Source organism: Opisthocomus hoazin, chromosome Z (genome assembly GCF_030867145.1).
Source record: "Opisthocomus hoazin isolate bOpiHoa1 chromosome Z, bOpiHoa1.hap1, whole genome shotgun sequence".
Classification (NCBI taxonomy): Eukaryota; Metazoa; Chordata; class Aves; order Opisthocomiformes; family Opisthocomidae; genus Opisthocomus; species Opisthocomus hoazin.
This window is the reverse complement of record NC_134454.1, coordinates 55492961-55509195: the sequence shown is the minus strand read 5'-3', so window position 1 is coordinate 55509195 and position 16235 is coordinate 55492961. Positions and strand designations below refer to the sequence as shown.

The 16235-nt window shown below is 38.6% G+C and overlaps 1 protein-coding gene across 1 annotated transcript in view; it reads right to left on the bottom strand.

The window, feature by feature from the left end:
- Positions 1-16235, bottom strand: part of PCSK5 (proprotein convertase subtilisin/kexin type 5) — a 260034-nt gene that overhangs the window by 30151 nt on the left and 213648 nt on the right. Inside the window, exons 25-26 of the mRNA XM_075447030.1 lie at positions 1441-1483; positions 411-553 (exon numbers count right to left, since the gene is read on the bottom strand). Coding sequence (XP_075303145.1) covers positions 411-553; positions 1441-1483 — 186 coding nt within the window. The remainder of the gene's footprint in view (positions 1-410; positions 554-1440; positions 1484-16235) is intronic.

The window sequence follows — 16235 nt, the reverse complement described above, 5'->3', positions numbered from 1 at the left end:
CATTTCAGAGGTTTGAAGGCTGATTACTTTATGTGGACCTAAAAGTCAAACTAGGCTTGCAAATAGTAAGGAAATGTTTCCGTGTCCTTCTGTGAGTGAAAAACTCCTCCTTTTGCAAAGTCTGAATCAAATAAATAATTTTTTGTATTTGTGTGAAAGAGTGGAAATGCAGTAAAAACAAGAATATGTAATCAAATGTATGGAGCCTTTGAACCAAATGGCACCACTGGCTAGCATAACCCCCTTATGTTAATGCAAAGGGCCCAATTCTGCAAAGTGCTAACTCTCCTCAGCCTCCACTGTCTGCCATGGAAGAGATTTATGAATTTGAGAATTTGGGTCCAGACTCTTTCTCAAAGAAAGAGTCTCAAATACTTTTCTGTATGTGCCATATTTGGTACTTTGCTTACCTGAGAGATAAAAGCCTTCCTTACACGAGTCACACTTGTCCTTGTCACAGCTATGACAGTTGCTAGGACACTCCCTACACTGCAGAGAACTTTCATCTCTGAAGGTATTTTCTGGGCAGTATTTATAGCAATGCTCCTTATACCTGTAAGATAAAGTAGAATATCATTAGTAAGTTTCTTTTGACATAATTGAGTTTGTGTTCCACATGCTTCTAGGTATGGTAATAGTAAAGCTCAGTTCTCATCCTAATGAACAGAAATTATTCCTTTAATGAAGGATTAAATTCATATTTGTGGTTATGTTACTTATTCAACCTGCTAATATTAACAAGTCATGCTTTCTAATCTCAGAGTTGTTAACTATAACTAATTTGATTTTCTTTTTTAAATGTAGGCACAAAAATGACTGCATGCTTAATTAGAAATTACTATATTGTGGTTGTAAAGAGCTGATCGCTTGTAAAAATACATAACCCAATGACATTTTTTATAGCTAGATTGAATAGCTTTTTTATCAACATTTTCTTTTGTCATGGTAATTATTAGAGAGATCTCAACTATTTATTGAAAAGCAGTAGAGTTCTTCTTTTCCCTCTGTTTAAGTTAACTTTCAGTTAATCTGTATATTTTTCCCTTTGCTTAATCTTACATTTTTAAGTGTGCCTACTGAACTGCAAATACCAGAACTGGACACAGTATACTGAGCATACTAGTTCCAAATCCAGAGGCACCGTTTAACTTTTAGATGCTTTCTGTTCCATATTACTCTCTCCATCTATGCAAAGTCCGCATCAATCCATAAGTTTTAAAATGCTTTGATAATGAGTGATTGGCTAATTTTTCAGCATTTCCCAAGCCTTCTTCCAAAGTTACTGTTCTCAGATAGGCAATACTTAGAAGGGATGGGATAACATACACAACGCATATCTGTATACTGAGGGTAACATAGACAGCACAGATCTATATAGTGAACACACATTTTTGCTTTAGAAAAATGTATGGGCATGAAAAGCTATACAGCTATACTTACATATAATAGTTCTGAATGCATGTTATACAGATTCTTGGGTCATCTGAAATTAAAAATGTGAAATTATGTAAATAATATTCAGTGTTAAAACCTGAATGCTAAAAAGATTTTTTGCTACATCTTTTTTATGTTAATATTTCTTACATTAAAATCACTACAGCCTTAACTAGAACATCATTATCTCTAAACCTGTGTTTACAATTTTTGGAGATAAACTCTTCCACAATCAGGTCCTGGCCTGTATTTATACAGTGACTTGTGACTTTCAAGTCATCAGCATAAGGTACCTAGGAGGTGCTGAGTGCTTAGGAAGTGCTGTTCTAAAAAGCAGAGCCTTCTCAGGAACTCAGGTAGGGCAAAATGAACTCTTAAAAGGAGACTCTAAGTTATCCAAATCTGTAGTTTCGTCCTATTTAAGTTGAAAGCACCTTTAAAAGCAAGCTTTTCAAAACGATGTAAGTAATCAGCTTAATCTCAAAATTTCTGAGCTAGACAAGAACCTTTCTTTATTAGGGGGTGGGGACAAGGGTTTTGGGTAAACTTTCCCATCAGAAAATGGGAAATTTTGCATTCAAAAATCTTGTTGAATGAACAGAAAAAATGTTATTCAAGTTCTTTAAACTGTTATAATGATGGCTATGGCTTTACGCTTACACGAAGTGAAGAACATTTTCTATACCGTTCTGTTATTTTCTGTTAGCTTTCTATTTCCTTTACCTTACTCAAATATCCCAAAGGGAGCAGAACGGAAGGAAACAGAACAATCTGGGTGAATGTATTTATAAACTGTTCTACTATGAAATGCCTATAAATTATTTTTGATATTAATAGTACTCATAAGGCAAAATTTTCTACTGAGTCTGTTTGAACTCTGTCTACAATAAATCACACTTTACACATGCAAACTTATTAGGCAACATGCACTTGGTTTTGCAAGTAGTTGTAGCAATTTATTTATGAGGTGTAAAGTTTTACCCGGAAATGTTGCAGACCTGTGAAAATATTCTCTTTACTGTTTAGAGCACAAACAGAAACAGCAATTACCTGATCTAGTGTTCTTTACATTAGATTTTACGTTAAGAAAGGAAATACTCCTAAAATATGAAAATATTTTCTATTAAGTCTTCCTTAACTTCCAAAGAAAAACATCTCATTTGTCCAGGGCAGCTTGTTGAATGATTTCTGAAACACTGGAATTGTTTCTTAGTAAGGACACTTCCTGAGATATTTTTTTCCCCAGTTCATTTGTGTGGGTTTTGATCCTTACAGTGTTTACAGAGCATTGTTAGGAGCCAGGTTGATAAGATGATAAATAAATGTACTTATAACTTTTGAAAATTACTATGGTATTGGCAAATGCAGTCCTTATGTTTCATTGATGGAAAGAATAGAGTACACATCAAAGAGACATTGTTTAAATTGTTGGCGTTGCTTGCGGGTTTAGGAACCAACTCTCCATGTGCTTTCTGGCTTTTATGAAGAAAGGACTCTTTCCTCTCTTGCCCGTAGGATGTTCTGATGACATCTTTCTTTCCTAACTGCCCTCTCAGTTTTGCCTGTGTGGATGACTATCTACATAGCTCTATCTGAGCCGGAGCTCAGCAGTTATTATGAACAAAGACATAATGTCTGGTTGTCCTCTGGAAAGAGATTAGAAAAGTAAAGTATTAAGTTAGTCACCATCAAAAGTAAAGACCATGTATTTTGAGTTGGTTTAGGATCTAAGGGAAAGTATCTAGGAACAAAAAGGTAAAAAACAGTTGTTTTGATTGTGGAGTGGAATACTATTTTGGAGAAAGCATAAAAATATATCACAAATAGCACTTGCATTCTACTGCTTACACAAAGTTTAGACAGAAGTGGTAATAGTAAACACCTCACTGGAAGGTCAGAAATTTCACAGGAATATCTGGTTTGCTGTATTTCACTTGGGAATACACCGAGTCTTTCTTTAAACATAAGATTTTGGAGTTGGGGGGAGTATTTCTTGACAATTTTGCGATATGAAAACATGCAGTCATTGGGCTACTGTGGCCTAAGTTCATTGCCAGTTTGTCTACTCTGTTATGTTATTTATCAACCCTACTGAACCATTGTTTTTTCTCTTAAAGACATTCCCACTAAATAGAAGCTCTATACTTAGTCGTAGTTTCTGAATTTAAACCGTTGAGCAATAATGAACATAGTTTAGAGAATGCAAAGAGGGCAACCATCTGATAAAAGGCAGAGAGAAAACTAAACATGCAACTATTCCTGCAATAGTGAATTTGGTATTTAATACATGCTATGTTTCTAAAATCTTGGAAATGAATTTAAGACTGAACTAAGTCTAGGGAATTTTATAGATATATATGTGCAGTTTTTCAGCATTGGCTGCGGTGAAATCTGCCACAATCAGTTCTTACCCTAGCAGTAACAAGCACCCTATATTCACTAAGACCTTCACTTGCCCATAAATTAAGGAGATTTCTGTGGTGCAGAGTTGGCTGGTATATCACGCTCCAAAAGGATTCTTGTCATGAGCACTGCTAATATTTTGTCTATTTTTTACAGTTTCCATTTGCATTATTTTCCACTATATTGAACATATGTCACTCTTTTGAAGACCAAATGATCTGATAGCGTATGAAGCAGAATTTAACTGATTTTAAAATATAAGACCTCAGACACAAGCAAGTCCTCTGTGACTTTCTGGTTTTATTGCAGTTTTCTTAGTCAAGTAAAGATCATTTACAGTTCATAAAATAAGACATTTGGTTTCTTTCCTTGTCTGTAATAAATCGATACTCCTTTTCCCTCCTCCACCCCCCACCCTTTGCAAGTACAATGCATTTGGAGTGCAGCTATGTTATAATACAGAGAAGGTACGTGCAAAGATTAAATATTGGTCAAAGGCCAAACATTCATGCATTCTGTTGGAACTCTCTGTCTGAAATGAATTGCTGGTTTTTTTCTACTCTGGGAGGGAAGTATGGGCATTAGTGTTACAAGCATAGCATTGTTGTGCTGGAAGGGTATTTTTGTTCAAAAATGCAGAGGAACACTGTAAGCGATTTTTTTGTAGTATTACTGTAGAGGCTTAATGAAACATTTAGTACATAAGTTCGTCCATATTAAAAATGAGTTCCAGAGTTTTTTGAAAATCCTTGTCACTGTTTCACTGTGTTTGAGTGTTCATGTATTTAGACAGATCCTAATTCTGGAAACTTTACATGGCTAGCCCACTGTACCTTTGAGTAGTACTTACTCAAAGTCTCCCATCTAATTAGACCCAGATCTTGCAATGACTCATATGCACGCTTAACTTTATCTACTGTATACAACACAGCTGGGAGTTGAAGTTAAGCGCAAGGGTACATTTTGCGGGATTTGTATTTATTCCGTAACTTTAATTTTAGCTTCCTGTTTTGCTTATGAACTTTTTAAAAAATTAAATTTCTTGAACTACTTATTGGCTCAGCTGCGAGTCTAGAATGTGCTGAATACACTCAACTTTTTTTGCATTCAGGAGAAGTTCAGGATATTTTCTGTCTGGGACTTAATGCCTGGTTTATCTTTCTTTTCCAGTTTAATTAAATATAATGGCTGAAAATGATTTTATATTACATTGCAGTTTTCCTTTAAGGGCCAGCCTGCAGTAATTGTTTAATTTCAACAGTTCCTGCTAGATTTTATTTGCCTTTTATATTCCTCTGAACAATAATTTACGATAATCTAAAAAAAGTGCTATAAATTGTAGTATATCACCAAGAAGAGTAATTATATATTTTAACTACCTTAGATCATTTTTTCTTTAGTTTTTATGGCATCTCAGTTAAAACAACTGAAATGTACAATCTTTGACTAGACATGGCACCAAATGAAATCTCAGCTTTCAGTAAGCCTTCAAAATGCAGATTTCTGTTGTGGAACCAAGGACTTTGGTTTAGATCTTCCAGTTTGTGTACGAAGGTGTTTGTTTGTCTGCATATTTTTTGTTGGTTTTTTTTTTCATATCCTCTTCTTTTTTAATGTTTTGTCATTATATCAGCTTTATCTTTTTTCTTCTTATTTTAGAAATCAAAATTGATTTTGACAGGTCGTATTACCAGCAAGTGGGAGAAAGAAGAGATTGTCAATTTTAATGAAGGAAAAAGCTGGATTCTGTTGTCAGTTAGATTTATACAGGGAAAAACTAGCATCAGTATTTGCTTTTGCCAAAAACTATAACTTTGATTCAGCCAAGATATTTAATGAATTAAAAATATATATATTTTGAAGGCATAAAGGAAAAAAATGCTTTGAATAGACTTCATTTCTTCCAAAAATATACTATTACTAAAATTACCTATATTTAGATTTATGTTTTGTTTTGTTTTAAATTAAGTCTACCTTTGATTAGGATGAAAATGAGACAACTAAAACCAAAAAATATTCTGAGTATTATTCTTGCAGTAAAGCTTGTTAACTGAAAAAAATCACACAGCTCTAATCTCAATTGCCTTACTCTAAAAGTGGAATAGCCACTTTCTGTTATTGTATTTCATTGACAAAATAAAGGGAACGAGACCTATTTCCCTGTTCAAATAAGAATTTGAATATGTTGTAGTTACAAGTAGAAATGAAGAGCACATAAGACGAAATTAAACCAAAGATTAGCATTATAACATGCATTACCTGAACTAGTTCCATTTGTATGACTGAAGTAAAATGTTTTATGTAATATTTGTATGTAAATAATTGTATGTATGTTGATAAATGCAACACATTTTGGGAGACATTTCACTGTGGGAAAGTGATGAGATCAGGAAACTTCAAGGAACAGAAAATTTTAAAAACTGACTTAAAAAATAAATATTGGGTCAGAACACTCTAATCTGTCACCAGACACAGTTGACCAGTGCTGTAGTGAGATTTACTCCACACACAAATCTCCAAAATGTGATATCAGCCAGAGAAGTAATTGCTTAGATGGCTACAAAGAAGAACTAATGATTCATTCTTACCCTAGTTAGAGGTTAAAAGGTAAGAGTACTTCAAAAGAAATGAAATAAGGACATCAGCATTACTGTCTAACAATTAAGAAAGGGCAGTCAGTTTATTTATCTTTGATTTATTCTGTCACTTGGATGTTACATTATCTTTTGTTCTTACTCTACTGGCTATTGTTTCCACCTATCAAAATCTCAGTGTGATGATTTCAACAAGCACAAAAGCTGCATATTACTACAACTGAACTTTCTGTATGTTGGGGTGCATTTTCTGAACCCACTTACTATGCTGAGATGTTCCCTTATGTTTGAATATTTTCTTATTACACAGGTAGTTTCTCTGAGTGAATAACATTACCCAAAAAGTGCTCTCCCACAAGCACAAATGCAGACTGCGTGCCAGAGGTCCTAACTTTACACCACAGACATCAATGAAGGTTTTACCACTAAGTTGAACATCTGGATTCCACTGGTCCTCCATTAACAAAACATATTTATGCAGGCAGGACTTATATGGGAAATATCTTCTCTATATGGAGAGAATCCAAGATTTGCACTACTACAGTCAATAAGTGGTTCTGTAATACAATTCCTTATTTGAAAGATCAAGACCCTGAGCTTTAGGCTGGTATAAACCCAAAGAATTGAAACAAGTACATATTGAGGTAGAGTTGCTTGAACAGAACAGAACAGAACAGAACAGAATAGAATAGAATAGAATAGAATAGAATAGAATAGAATAGAATAGAATAGAATAGTTCCAGTTGGAAGGGACCTATAATGATCATCTAGCCCAACTGCCTGACCACTGCAGGGCTGACCAAAAGTTAAAGCGTGTTAAGGGCATTTTCCAAATGGCTCTTAAACGCTGATAGGCTTGGGGCATCGACAACCTCTCTAGGAAGAGGTGTTCCACCTCTTCACTGTTCCACTGTTTGACCACCCTCTCAGTAGAGAAATGCTTCCTAACGTCCAGTTCTGAATCTCCCTGGACACAGCTTTGAACCATTCCCATGTGTCCTATCACTGGATGCCAGGGAGAAGAGATCCACACTTCCTTCCCCAAGACCCCTCCTCAGGAAGCTGTAGAGAGCAGTGAGGTTGCCCCTCAGCCTCGTTTTCTCCAAACTAGACAAAACCAGAGTCCTCATCCGCTCCTCACAGCACATGCCTTCTGGCCCTTCCACCAGATTTGTTGCCCTCCCCTGGATGCATTCAAGGACTTTCACATCCTTTTTTAAATTTTGGGGCCTAGAACTGCACACAGTACTCCAGGTGAGGCCACACAATGCTAAATACAGCAAGATAATAATCTCTTTTGACCGGCTGGCTATGCTGTGTTTGATGCACCCCAGGGTGCTGTTTGCTCTCTGGGCTGCCAGAGCACACTGATGGCTGCTCTTGAGCCTAATGTCAACCAGCACCCCCAGAGCCCTTTCTGCAGGATGGCTGTCCAACTATTCATCTCCTGTTTATACTTGTTTTCAGAGTTACTCCATCCCAGGTGCAAAATCTGTCATTCGTGGTGATTATAAAAAAAAAGTTCTGGTGATGGCACCAGTCTGGGAGCAAGGTGTTGATGTTCTGGGCTCACCTGTTTCTTCCAGTGTCTCTCCCCATTTCTGGGAGGATGGAGGAAAACAATACCTGTGCTCCTGAATCCTTCAGCGTTCTTCCCAGGGTCCTGAAATCTCTTTTGATTGACCTTGGTCTTCTGGTTAAAACAACTCTGGTATCCATATGAAAGAGTAGGAGTAGATAATAATTTGAAGGCTATACTAACCTCATCAGTTTTCTGGTGACATCCCTGATCTGGGCCCCAGGGAGGCAGCAAAATTCCCTGAAAAGAGGGTCTGGTCTGCAGATGGTTTAGATTATATTTGTTTTAATGTATTAGTTCTTCAGTAATTCCAGAAGAATGATTCAGCAGCTAACATTTCTTTACTGTTTTGATTCATGAAGTTCCTGAACTGCAAATGGTTGAAGGAGTAGCAATACATGCTTTGTTTGTCTTTATAATTTTAGGAGTACATTCATTGTTTGGTCAGTGGCTACTGAGCTAGACGAACTTTTGGTCTGATCCAGTACTTTCCTTCTGTGCTCTTATTTCTATGGAGAACTCTGAACTAAAATCTGGAGTATACTGTGTTTGCAAAACTCATGGTTCAGTTTCATATCTTAAGTTTTTCCAGTGACTTGCCCCAAGCCTGGATGATACTCAGGAAGTAATTAACTTTCTCAATGAAAGAAAAATTTCAAAGATAGAATATTTTCTTTAATACATACATCTTGTATCTTCAGCATACTAGGAAATTCTCTTTTACCTATACTTTAGGAAAGACAACATCCTCTAGCGTAATGTTCTGCCTACAGAGAAATTTCAGTACTGAAAATCAGAGAAGAACAGTTCCTGATCTTGCCGGGCACTCTTTTTGCAGAGATTGCATATTTTCACTCCATTTTCCTGTGGAAACAAGTCCTATAATCTGCAAATCTAAAACCCATTCTGCAAGATTAACCTCTTGAGGAAGATTTACTCTGAGATAAAAAAGGATCCTTATCATAATTTTCTCTGGTATTTTGAAAGCCAAGGTCTATTCATCATCAGGGAAGGTTTGAAGAAATGAAGTTTTCCTTTGTGTTTCCTAGGTTGCTATGGGAACCAGATCACTTCTCACTCATTAATCATGAGCACAACCGCCAGAATTGCAATCTGTACCTATGAGCTTGAATCTGTTCACAGTGCTGCCCTTTTAGCTATCTCACAGGTTCCTTAAATCTTCTCCAAACAACCTTTCTCTCACTCCCACTGCTGTATAGATTGTATTTTCCCCCCATCTCATTCTGTATAATGGATCTTGTGGAGCATTTGCATGTTATTTAGTCTCACTTTCTGCCTTTATAGCTGTAGGTTTGTACACAGACCTTGTAACCCAGACCAAACTAAGTAGTTAGGTTCTGGATGACCTTTGAGAGTTGCTCAGGCTTTACCTTGCTAAAACAAAGAGTCACACTTGGGCCTGAATGCCTATTTTGTAGGCTTTTTTTTTTTCTCACTGAACTGAGAAGTGAAGGAACACTGCTTCTTGGGATTTTTTGGTGTTTGTCTCTTTTTTAAAGTATCTTTGAAAGTGAAAAGTGCAATGGATATTCTGAACATTCTCCACTCTGCACTCTCATTGAGGAACACTTTATTCTCAGTGTTAGCCTTTGAAAACAATCCTGGTGCAAAGGTTGGAAAAGCCACATTGTGCTGCTCTCTGCAGAAGGCTGGATGGTTCAATAGGCTATATACATGGTATTTTGCTCCCTGGAGATGAGGTAATCTCTGGGAAGCTGTGAGGAGTATTCATATCATAACATGTCATACTTTCGCAAGTTGAGTGAGACGAGTGGAAGTGAATCAGAAAGTAGGTGAGTAAAAATTTGATGAGGAATGTGTTGGTCCATTGGAGGACACTGACAGGAAGGCAAACAGAATGGGAGAATGCCTGACTTTCACAATCCCTTCTGAGAGCAATACCTATCCTTGTGTTGATTCCTGTGAATTTATCAATAACCTGCCTGAGCTCCATATGTTGTAAATATTTAGCTCCTCAATAAACTAGAAGCTCATATTAATCATTATTGATTAACAGTGTGGCAGTTTCCACTTGTGAAGTGTACATATGGAAGTCAGTAGATGTTATATATCAGAGATGTCTGTCATTTATTACCTTCATAATTACTCAAATTTTGTGTCTGTTCATTACACAGGTGCAAAAGGGCAAATGCAAATTGTGCTATTAGAGAGTGAGAGCTGAAAGTGTTTGAGATAACACTTTGGTCCATGTATTGTATTTTAGATTTATCAATTAAAAGCCAGAATTATTATGTTCTTGCGTTGCATTGACTCTGAAATTCTCTTAGAATAATTATTCTGAGTGGCTCAAATTCTGCAGTTTTACCTTCTTTGTTTTCCCTCGTCCTGAGTGTTGGCTTATAGCTGACTGCTTTCAGAAAAGGTAAGTTTGTCTCTGAAAAAATTTCTGAAACTCATTACAGGTTTAAGAGTTTGGAGAATATATGAGTGGTATTCTGAAGTGGTCTAAATCTGTGAGTAAGTGAACTTACATGGAGAGGTGGAAAGTAGATGCTGCAATGGCAGAAGGAAAATCCTCCTCCTTAATGACATTGCTTTAGCAGAACTTTAGCTTTCGAAAGCTGCCTTTGTTGAGGGAACTGGATTTCGTTTTGTAGACTTCATGGTGTTTTCTGGTGCCCAGCAGAAGACAAGTCATTAAAATTTAATCACAGCCTGATGGTCAGAGGTGATGAAGACCTGCAGTTCCCATGGATCTATCTGCATCAGTGGGAGCAATAGCTCATCGCTGCTCTGGAAGGTAGGCCCACAGTCCAAAACTGGGTTACCAGACCTGAGGTACCAAAGTCATAAAGACAATCTTGGAAGTGAAATTTATTCAGCATACTTTCTTACACACTTTGTCTGTCCAATTTTGTGTTTGTGTTTGCTTGCACAGAAGTAGGAATATATTTGAAGTTTGTGAGAATTTAGGATTAAACTTACGTATAGATGTCACCCTTAAGCATCAACTTGTCTTTGGCTCTCACCTCAGATTTCAATGCCTGTGCAAGAGTCTGCCTTTCAGATCTTGTGGGATGCCATGTGCTTAAGTATGCCATTTAGGCTAGTATGGCAGCAAGCAGAGTCAGATGCATTCAAGAGCATGTGGGTAGCAGAAGGTGGGGAGATGAACGCTGCTGTGCATAGTCATTGTTCTGTCACTGTGTACACAAAGCCATAGATCCTTTTGGGATTAGTGCTGTCCAATGCAATTTTCCTATTACGTATCCCAGGACTTGACAGTGTCTGCAGGAAGAATGGCATCTGTGAGCACTAAAGATTCTTTATCTCCTTAATATACGAGCAGCCTCTGAATTAATGAAGTGAATGAGAAAGAAAAGTATCTCCTGAATTTAAAAGAAAACATTGTCTGTATTTAAACTACTAAAACTTACCGGTCCTTGATTAAGCCTCTCTGAGTGTTCCTATATTTGTTCTTGGACCTTCAGTGTAGATACAGCAAGTATATACTGCCACACTGGAGCCCTAAAACACAACTGGGTCCAAACTTGGAGGAAAACAGACAGATACCACTTCATACCATGAGGATCTCAGAAAATATTACAAATGCTCTTAATCTTCCACCTCAGTATCCTCACATCTGGTGAACAACAACCTGCAGTGTTACTCACTGGGTGGGTTTACATTCTTCTCTGATGTCTGATGTGGAGTGTAAAGTACCAAACCAATACAAAAGTATGATACCTCTGTCTGCAGGGTCACTACTGATAAAGAAGAAACATTTCCCACATGGTCTGCCTCCATTACTTGCTCTATTCTGTTGGCACCTGATATCATGCCAGAAAAGAATAAATCTTGCTCGTTTTCTTGCCTGCACAAAGGAGAACCACATTGCCCAAGACTGCAGGTGGCAGTTTAATCTATTCTTTGGTACCCTGTGAAAAAAATTTTTGGCCAAAAATTACTTGACCTTCAGACTAGTAGGAAAACAGGCAGTTCAGTTATGTTAATTAGCATATATAACCCTCTGTAAAACTAAATCTGTGTCTACGACACAGAAAAAAGTATCAATTAATCTTTGTAACTTGTAGACAGTAGGAGAATCACTTGCATTTCACAGCTCCCAGTTTACAACGTAATGTCACTGTGGTCTGATATTCCTTTTTCAAGTCATACAGCTACTATAAGTGAACCTGCACTCAGTATAATCTGAAGAAGTTAATTATTTTTATCTCTTACAGTTTATATCAATGGATCTCAAAGCATTTCAGAAAGAGCAGGTGCCTGATGATGTTTTCTGAGAGAATGATCTTGAGTCTTTTGCAGATTCATATGTGTGCACAAAATGTATTTGCATTTGTATATGAATAACTATTTTTCAGTACGTGAACTATGTAATTTCGGTTCAAATTGCTCTGATTACTACATCTTGCTTCCTCCTTTTTTTTTTTTTTTTCAATAGAGCGTTCCCCCGAGGTTTCTGCTGCATTTCTGGTAGAAAAGTTCATAGCATTGGAATGCTTTTCCTATTCCTGCTCTACAGTTCTTACTCAGGTTAAAATCCTCAGTGGTGTTGAAAGGAAGATAAGACAATGAGAAACTGCAAAATTATGCAGTGTTTACTTAATTTTAAAAGCAAAGAAAGACCATAAGGTGTGGAACTAAAGCTATTACATTCCATATTTTCTCACCTTGAACTTTTACTGTTTTAAGTTATTTTTATGACAGTATGATTTCTTTACAGCGTTCAAAATAATCCATTTCTTCTAAGAGACAGTCCAGATGTTTTTTTTTTTACAGAAGTCTTTAATATATCAATTTTCTGATAAGACATGAGAAACCTATTACTGTGCTGATCTTATCTATGAATTAAGTTCTTGATATGCCAGAAAACTCATTGAATATTAAGAACAGAAACACAAGCAAACAGCATCGCTACCTAATTAATTTTAAGTTTGAAGTGTACAGGTCATGCTTTATTCCAGGAACACATGGTAGTTTGCAAAAGCTGCTTGGGATCTTGCTTTTAGCCCACTGCTGTGCTTCAGTGATGCATAGAGCTAACATTAAACCAATCTCTTTGACTCTCAATAATACATGCATTGCAACTGTCAAAGAGTTTCATTAATAGTATGCCCCTCACCAAACTCTGGCATCTTAATACTTCTGACTTTACTCCACAGTGAAAGTTTATTGAATCTTTGTTTTACTTGCGTCCATTCCGTTCATCTTTGAATCTTTTAAAAAGCCTATTTTAAAGCAGAACCCAAGAGTAAATATGTAGTGAATATCATGGATGATTAATATTTAGGAGCTGAGTGATTTTCTAAGGACAAAGGTAAATGAGTACAGCCCCTTTTTCTGAATGCCAGCTGGCTATGAACAGTCTTGCAGTCTCCTTATGCAGGCCTATTTAGCTCATATACACAGAAAATCAGTATCTGAGTTGCAATCACTATTTTTAAGAGCCGTTGCTATTCATAGTGCATTTTATGCTAATTCAAGCAAGGATTGGCACTGAATGGTTGCAGAAGAGATATAAAGAATTTTAAGCCACAGGTGTTGTGAATAGAACCGAAAATATTACCATAGTGAAGTAACATCCCATAGCAGCAATAAAGATTGGTTTTGAAACAGATTTTCTCCCTTTACTTTTCTCCTTTTCTCTCTTCACAACCAAGCAGACAGCTGACAGGAATCTGGATGCCACACCATCCAAAGAAAGACCAGTGTAGTTGCACTCATGTTAAAACTTGGTCCCTCCAACTCTTCATTCAGCAATATTGAAAGCTACAGGTGTAGTCACAGAGCATTGACTGCATTTATGCAGAATGGCTGATCACCACAGTCAAAGGGAGTTTTATCGCATGACATATTAGATTGGATGACTGGTAGAAAGAAGAAAGCAGTATGTGATGGAAATCTTTACAGACATTTGGTAGGCATGAGCATTCATGATAGTCTTGTTTCCCAGGGAAAAATGTTGACACAAAAGCAGAAAGAGCATTGAAATGGTTGTGACTAATGGTGGGAATTAATTTCTGTTGTTTTTTGGTTTTTTTTTTGTTTTTTTTTTTAATTTGTTTTTGTTCTTGTAGGTTGCTTTGACAGTTTTCTTTCCTACTATTCACTCTTCTCTGTATAGCAACATTCTGCTGCCTGGTACTGATGGTAGTGCCTGTTACACCAGTCCCCAAAACACACTGGGGAGCAAGTGAGAGAAACCAGAGGGCCCTGTATGAACTATTCTGTCTGTGGAAATAATAGAGTCACAGAATGCTAAGGGTTGGAAGGGACCTTAGAGATCATCTGGTTCCAAACCCCCTGCCATGAACAGGGACATCTTCCACTACACCAGGTTGCTCAGAGCTCTGTCCAGCCTGGCCTTGAACACTTCCAGGGAGGGGGCAGCCACCACCTTTCTGGGCAACCTGTCCCAGTGATTCACCACCCTCATGGTGATGAACTTCTTCCTAATATCTAATGTAAATCTGCCCTCTTTTAGTTTAAAGCCGTTCCCCCTTGTCATATCACTACGCACTCTTGTGAAAAGTCCTTCTCCATCCTTCCTGTAGGCCCCCTTCAGGTACTGGAAGGCTGCTATAAGGTCACCCCGGAGCTGTCTCTTCTCCAGGCTAAACAGCCCCAACTTGCTTAGCCTGTCCTTGTAGGAGAGGTACTCCAGCCCCGTGATCATCTTCGTGGCCTTCCTCTGGACCCACTCCAATGCATCCATGTCCTTCTTATGTTGGGGGCCCCAGAGCTGGATGCAGTACTCCAGGTGGGGTCTCATCAGAATGGAGTAAAGGGGCAGAATCACCTCCCTCCACCTGCTGGCCACGCTTCTCTTGATGCAGCCCAGGATATGGTTGGCTTTCTGGGCTGCAAGCGCACATTGCCGGCTCATGTTGAGCTTCTCATCCACCAGTACTCCCAAGTCCTTCTCCTCAGGGCTGCTCTCAAGCCACTCTCCGCCCAGCCTGTACTTGCGTTTGGAATTGTCCCGAGCCACGTGCAGGACCTTGCACTTGGCCTTGTTTAATTTCATGCAGTTCATGCAGGCCCACCTCTCCAGCCTGTCAAGGTCCCTCTGAATAGCATCCCTTCCCTCCAGCGTATCAGCCACCCCACACAGCTTGGTGTCATTGGCAACTTGCTGAGGGTGCACTCAGTCCCACTCTCCATGTCGCCGACAAAGATATTGAACAGCACTGGCCCGAGTACTGACCCCTGAGGCACACTGCTCGTCACTGGACTCCACCTGGACATTGAGCCATTGACTGCAACTCTTTAAGTGCGTCCATTGAGCCAGTTCCTTACCCAATGAGTGATCCATCTGTCAAATCCATGTCCTTCCAATTTAGAGACAAGGACATCATGCGGGACAGTGTTGAATGCCTTGCACAAGTCCAGGCGGACGATGTCAGTTGCCCACCCTTTGTCCAGCAATGCTGTAACCCTGTCATAGAAGGCTACCAAGTTAGTCAGGCATGATTTGCCCTTGGTGAAGCCATGCTGGCTGTCCTCAATCACCTCCTTATTATCCATGTGCCTTAGCATGTTTTTGAGGAGGATCTGCTCCACCATCTTGTCAGGCACAGAGTTGAGACTGACTGGCCTGTAGTTCCCTAGGTCTTCCTTTTTTGCCTTTTTAAAAATGGGGGTGATGTTGCCCCTTCTCCAGTTGGTTGGGACCTCCCCAGACTGCCACGACCTCTCAAATCTGATGGAGAGTGGTTTGGCAACTTCGTCCACCAGTTCCCTCAGGACCTGCGGATGCATCTCACCAAACCCCATGGACTTTTGCACCTTCAGGTTCCTTGGGCAGTCTCGAACCTGGTCTTCTTCTGCAGTGGGTGGTTCTTCATTCTCCCAGTCCCTGCCTTTGCCTTCTGCAACTTAGGCGATGCGGCTAGAGCATTTGCTGTTGAAGACTGAGGCAAAAAAGTCATTAAGGACCTCAGCTTTCTCCACATCCTGGGTAACCAAGTCTCCAACTTCCTTCTGGAGAAGGCCCACATTTTCCCTAGTCTTCCTTCTATCACTGACATACCTATAGAAGGCTTTCTTTTTCCCTTTGACATCACTGGCCAGATTTAATTCTGTCAGGGCTTTAGCTTTCCTAACTTGCTCCCTGGCTACTCGGATGATTTCTCTGTATTCCTCTCAAGCTACATATCCTTGTTTCTATCCTCTGTAGGCCTCCTTTTTCTGCTTGAGTTTGGCCAGGAGCTCCTTGT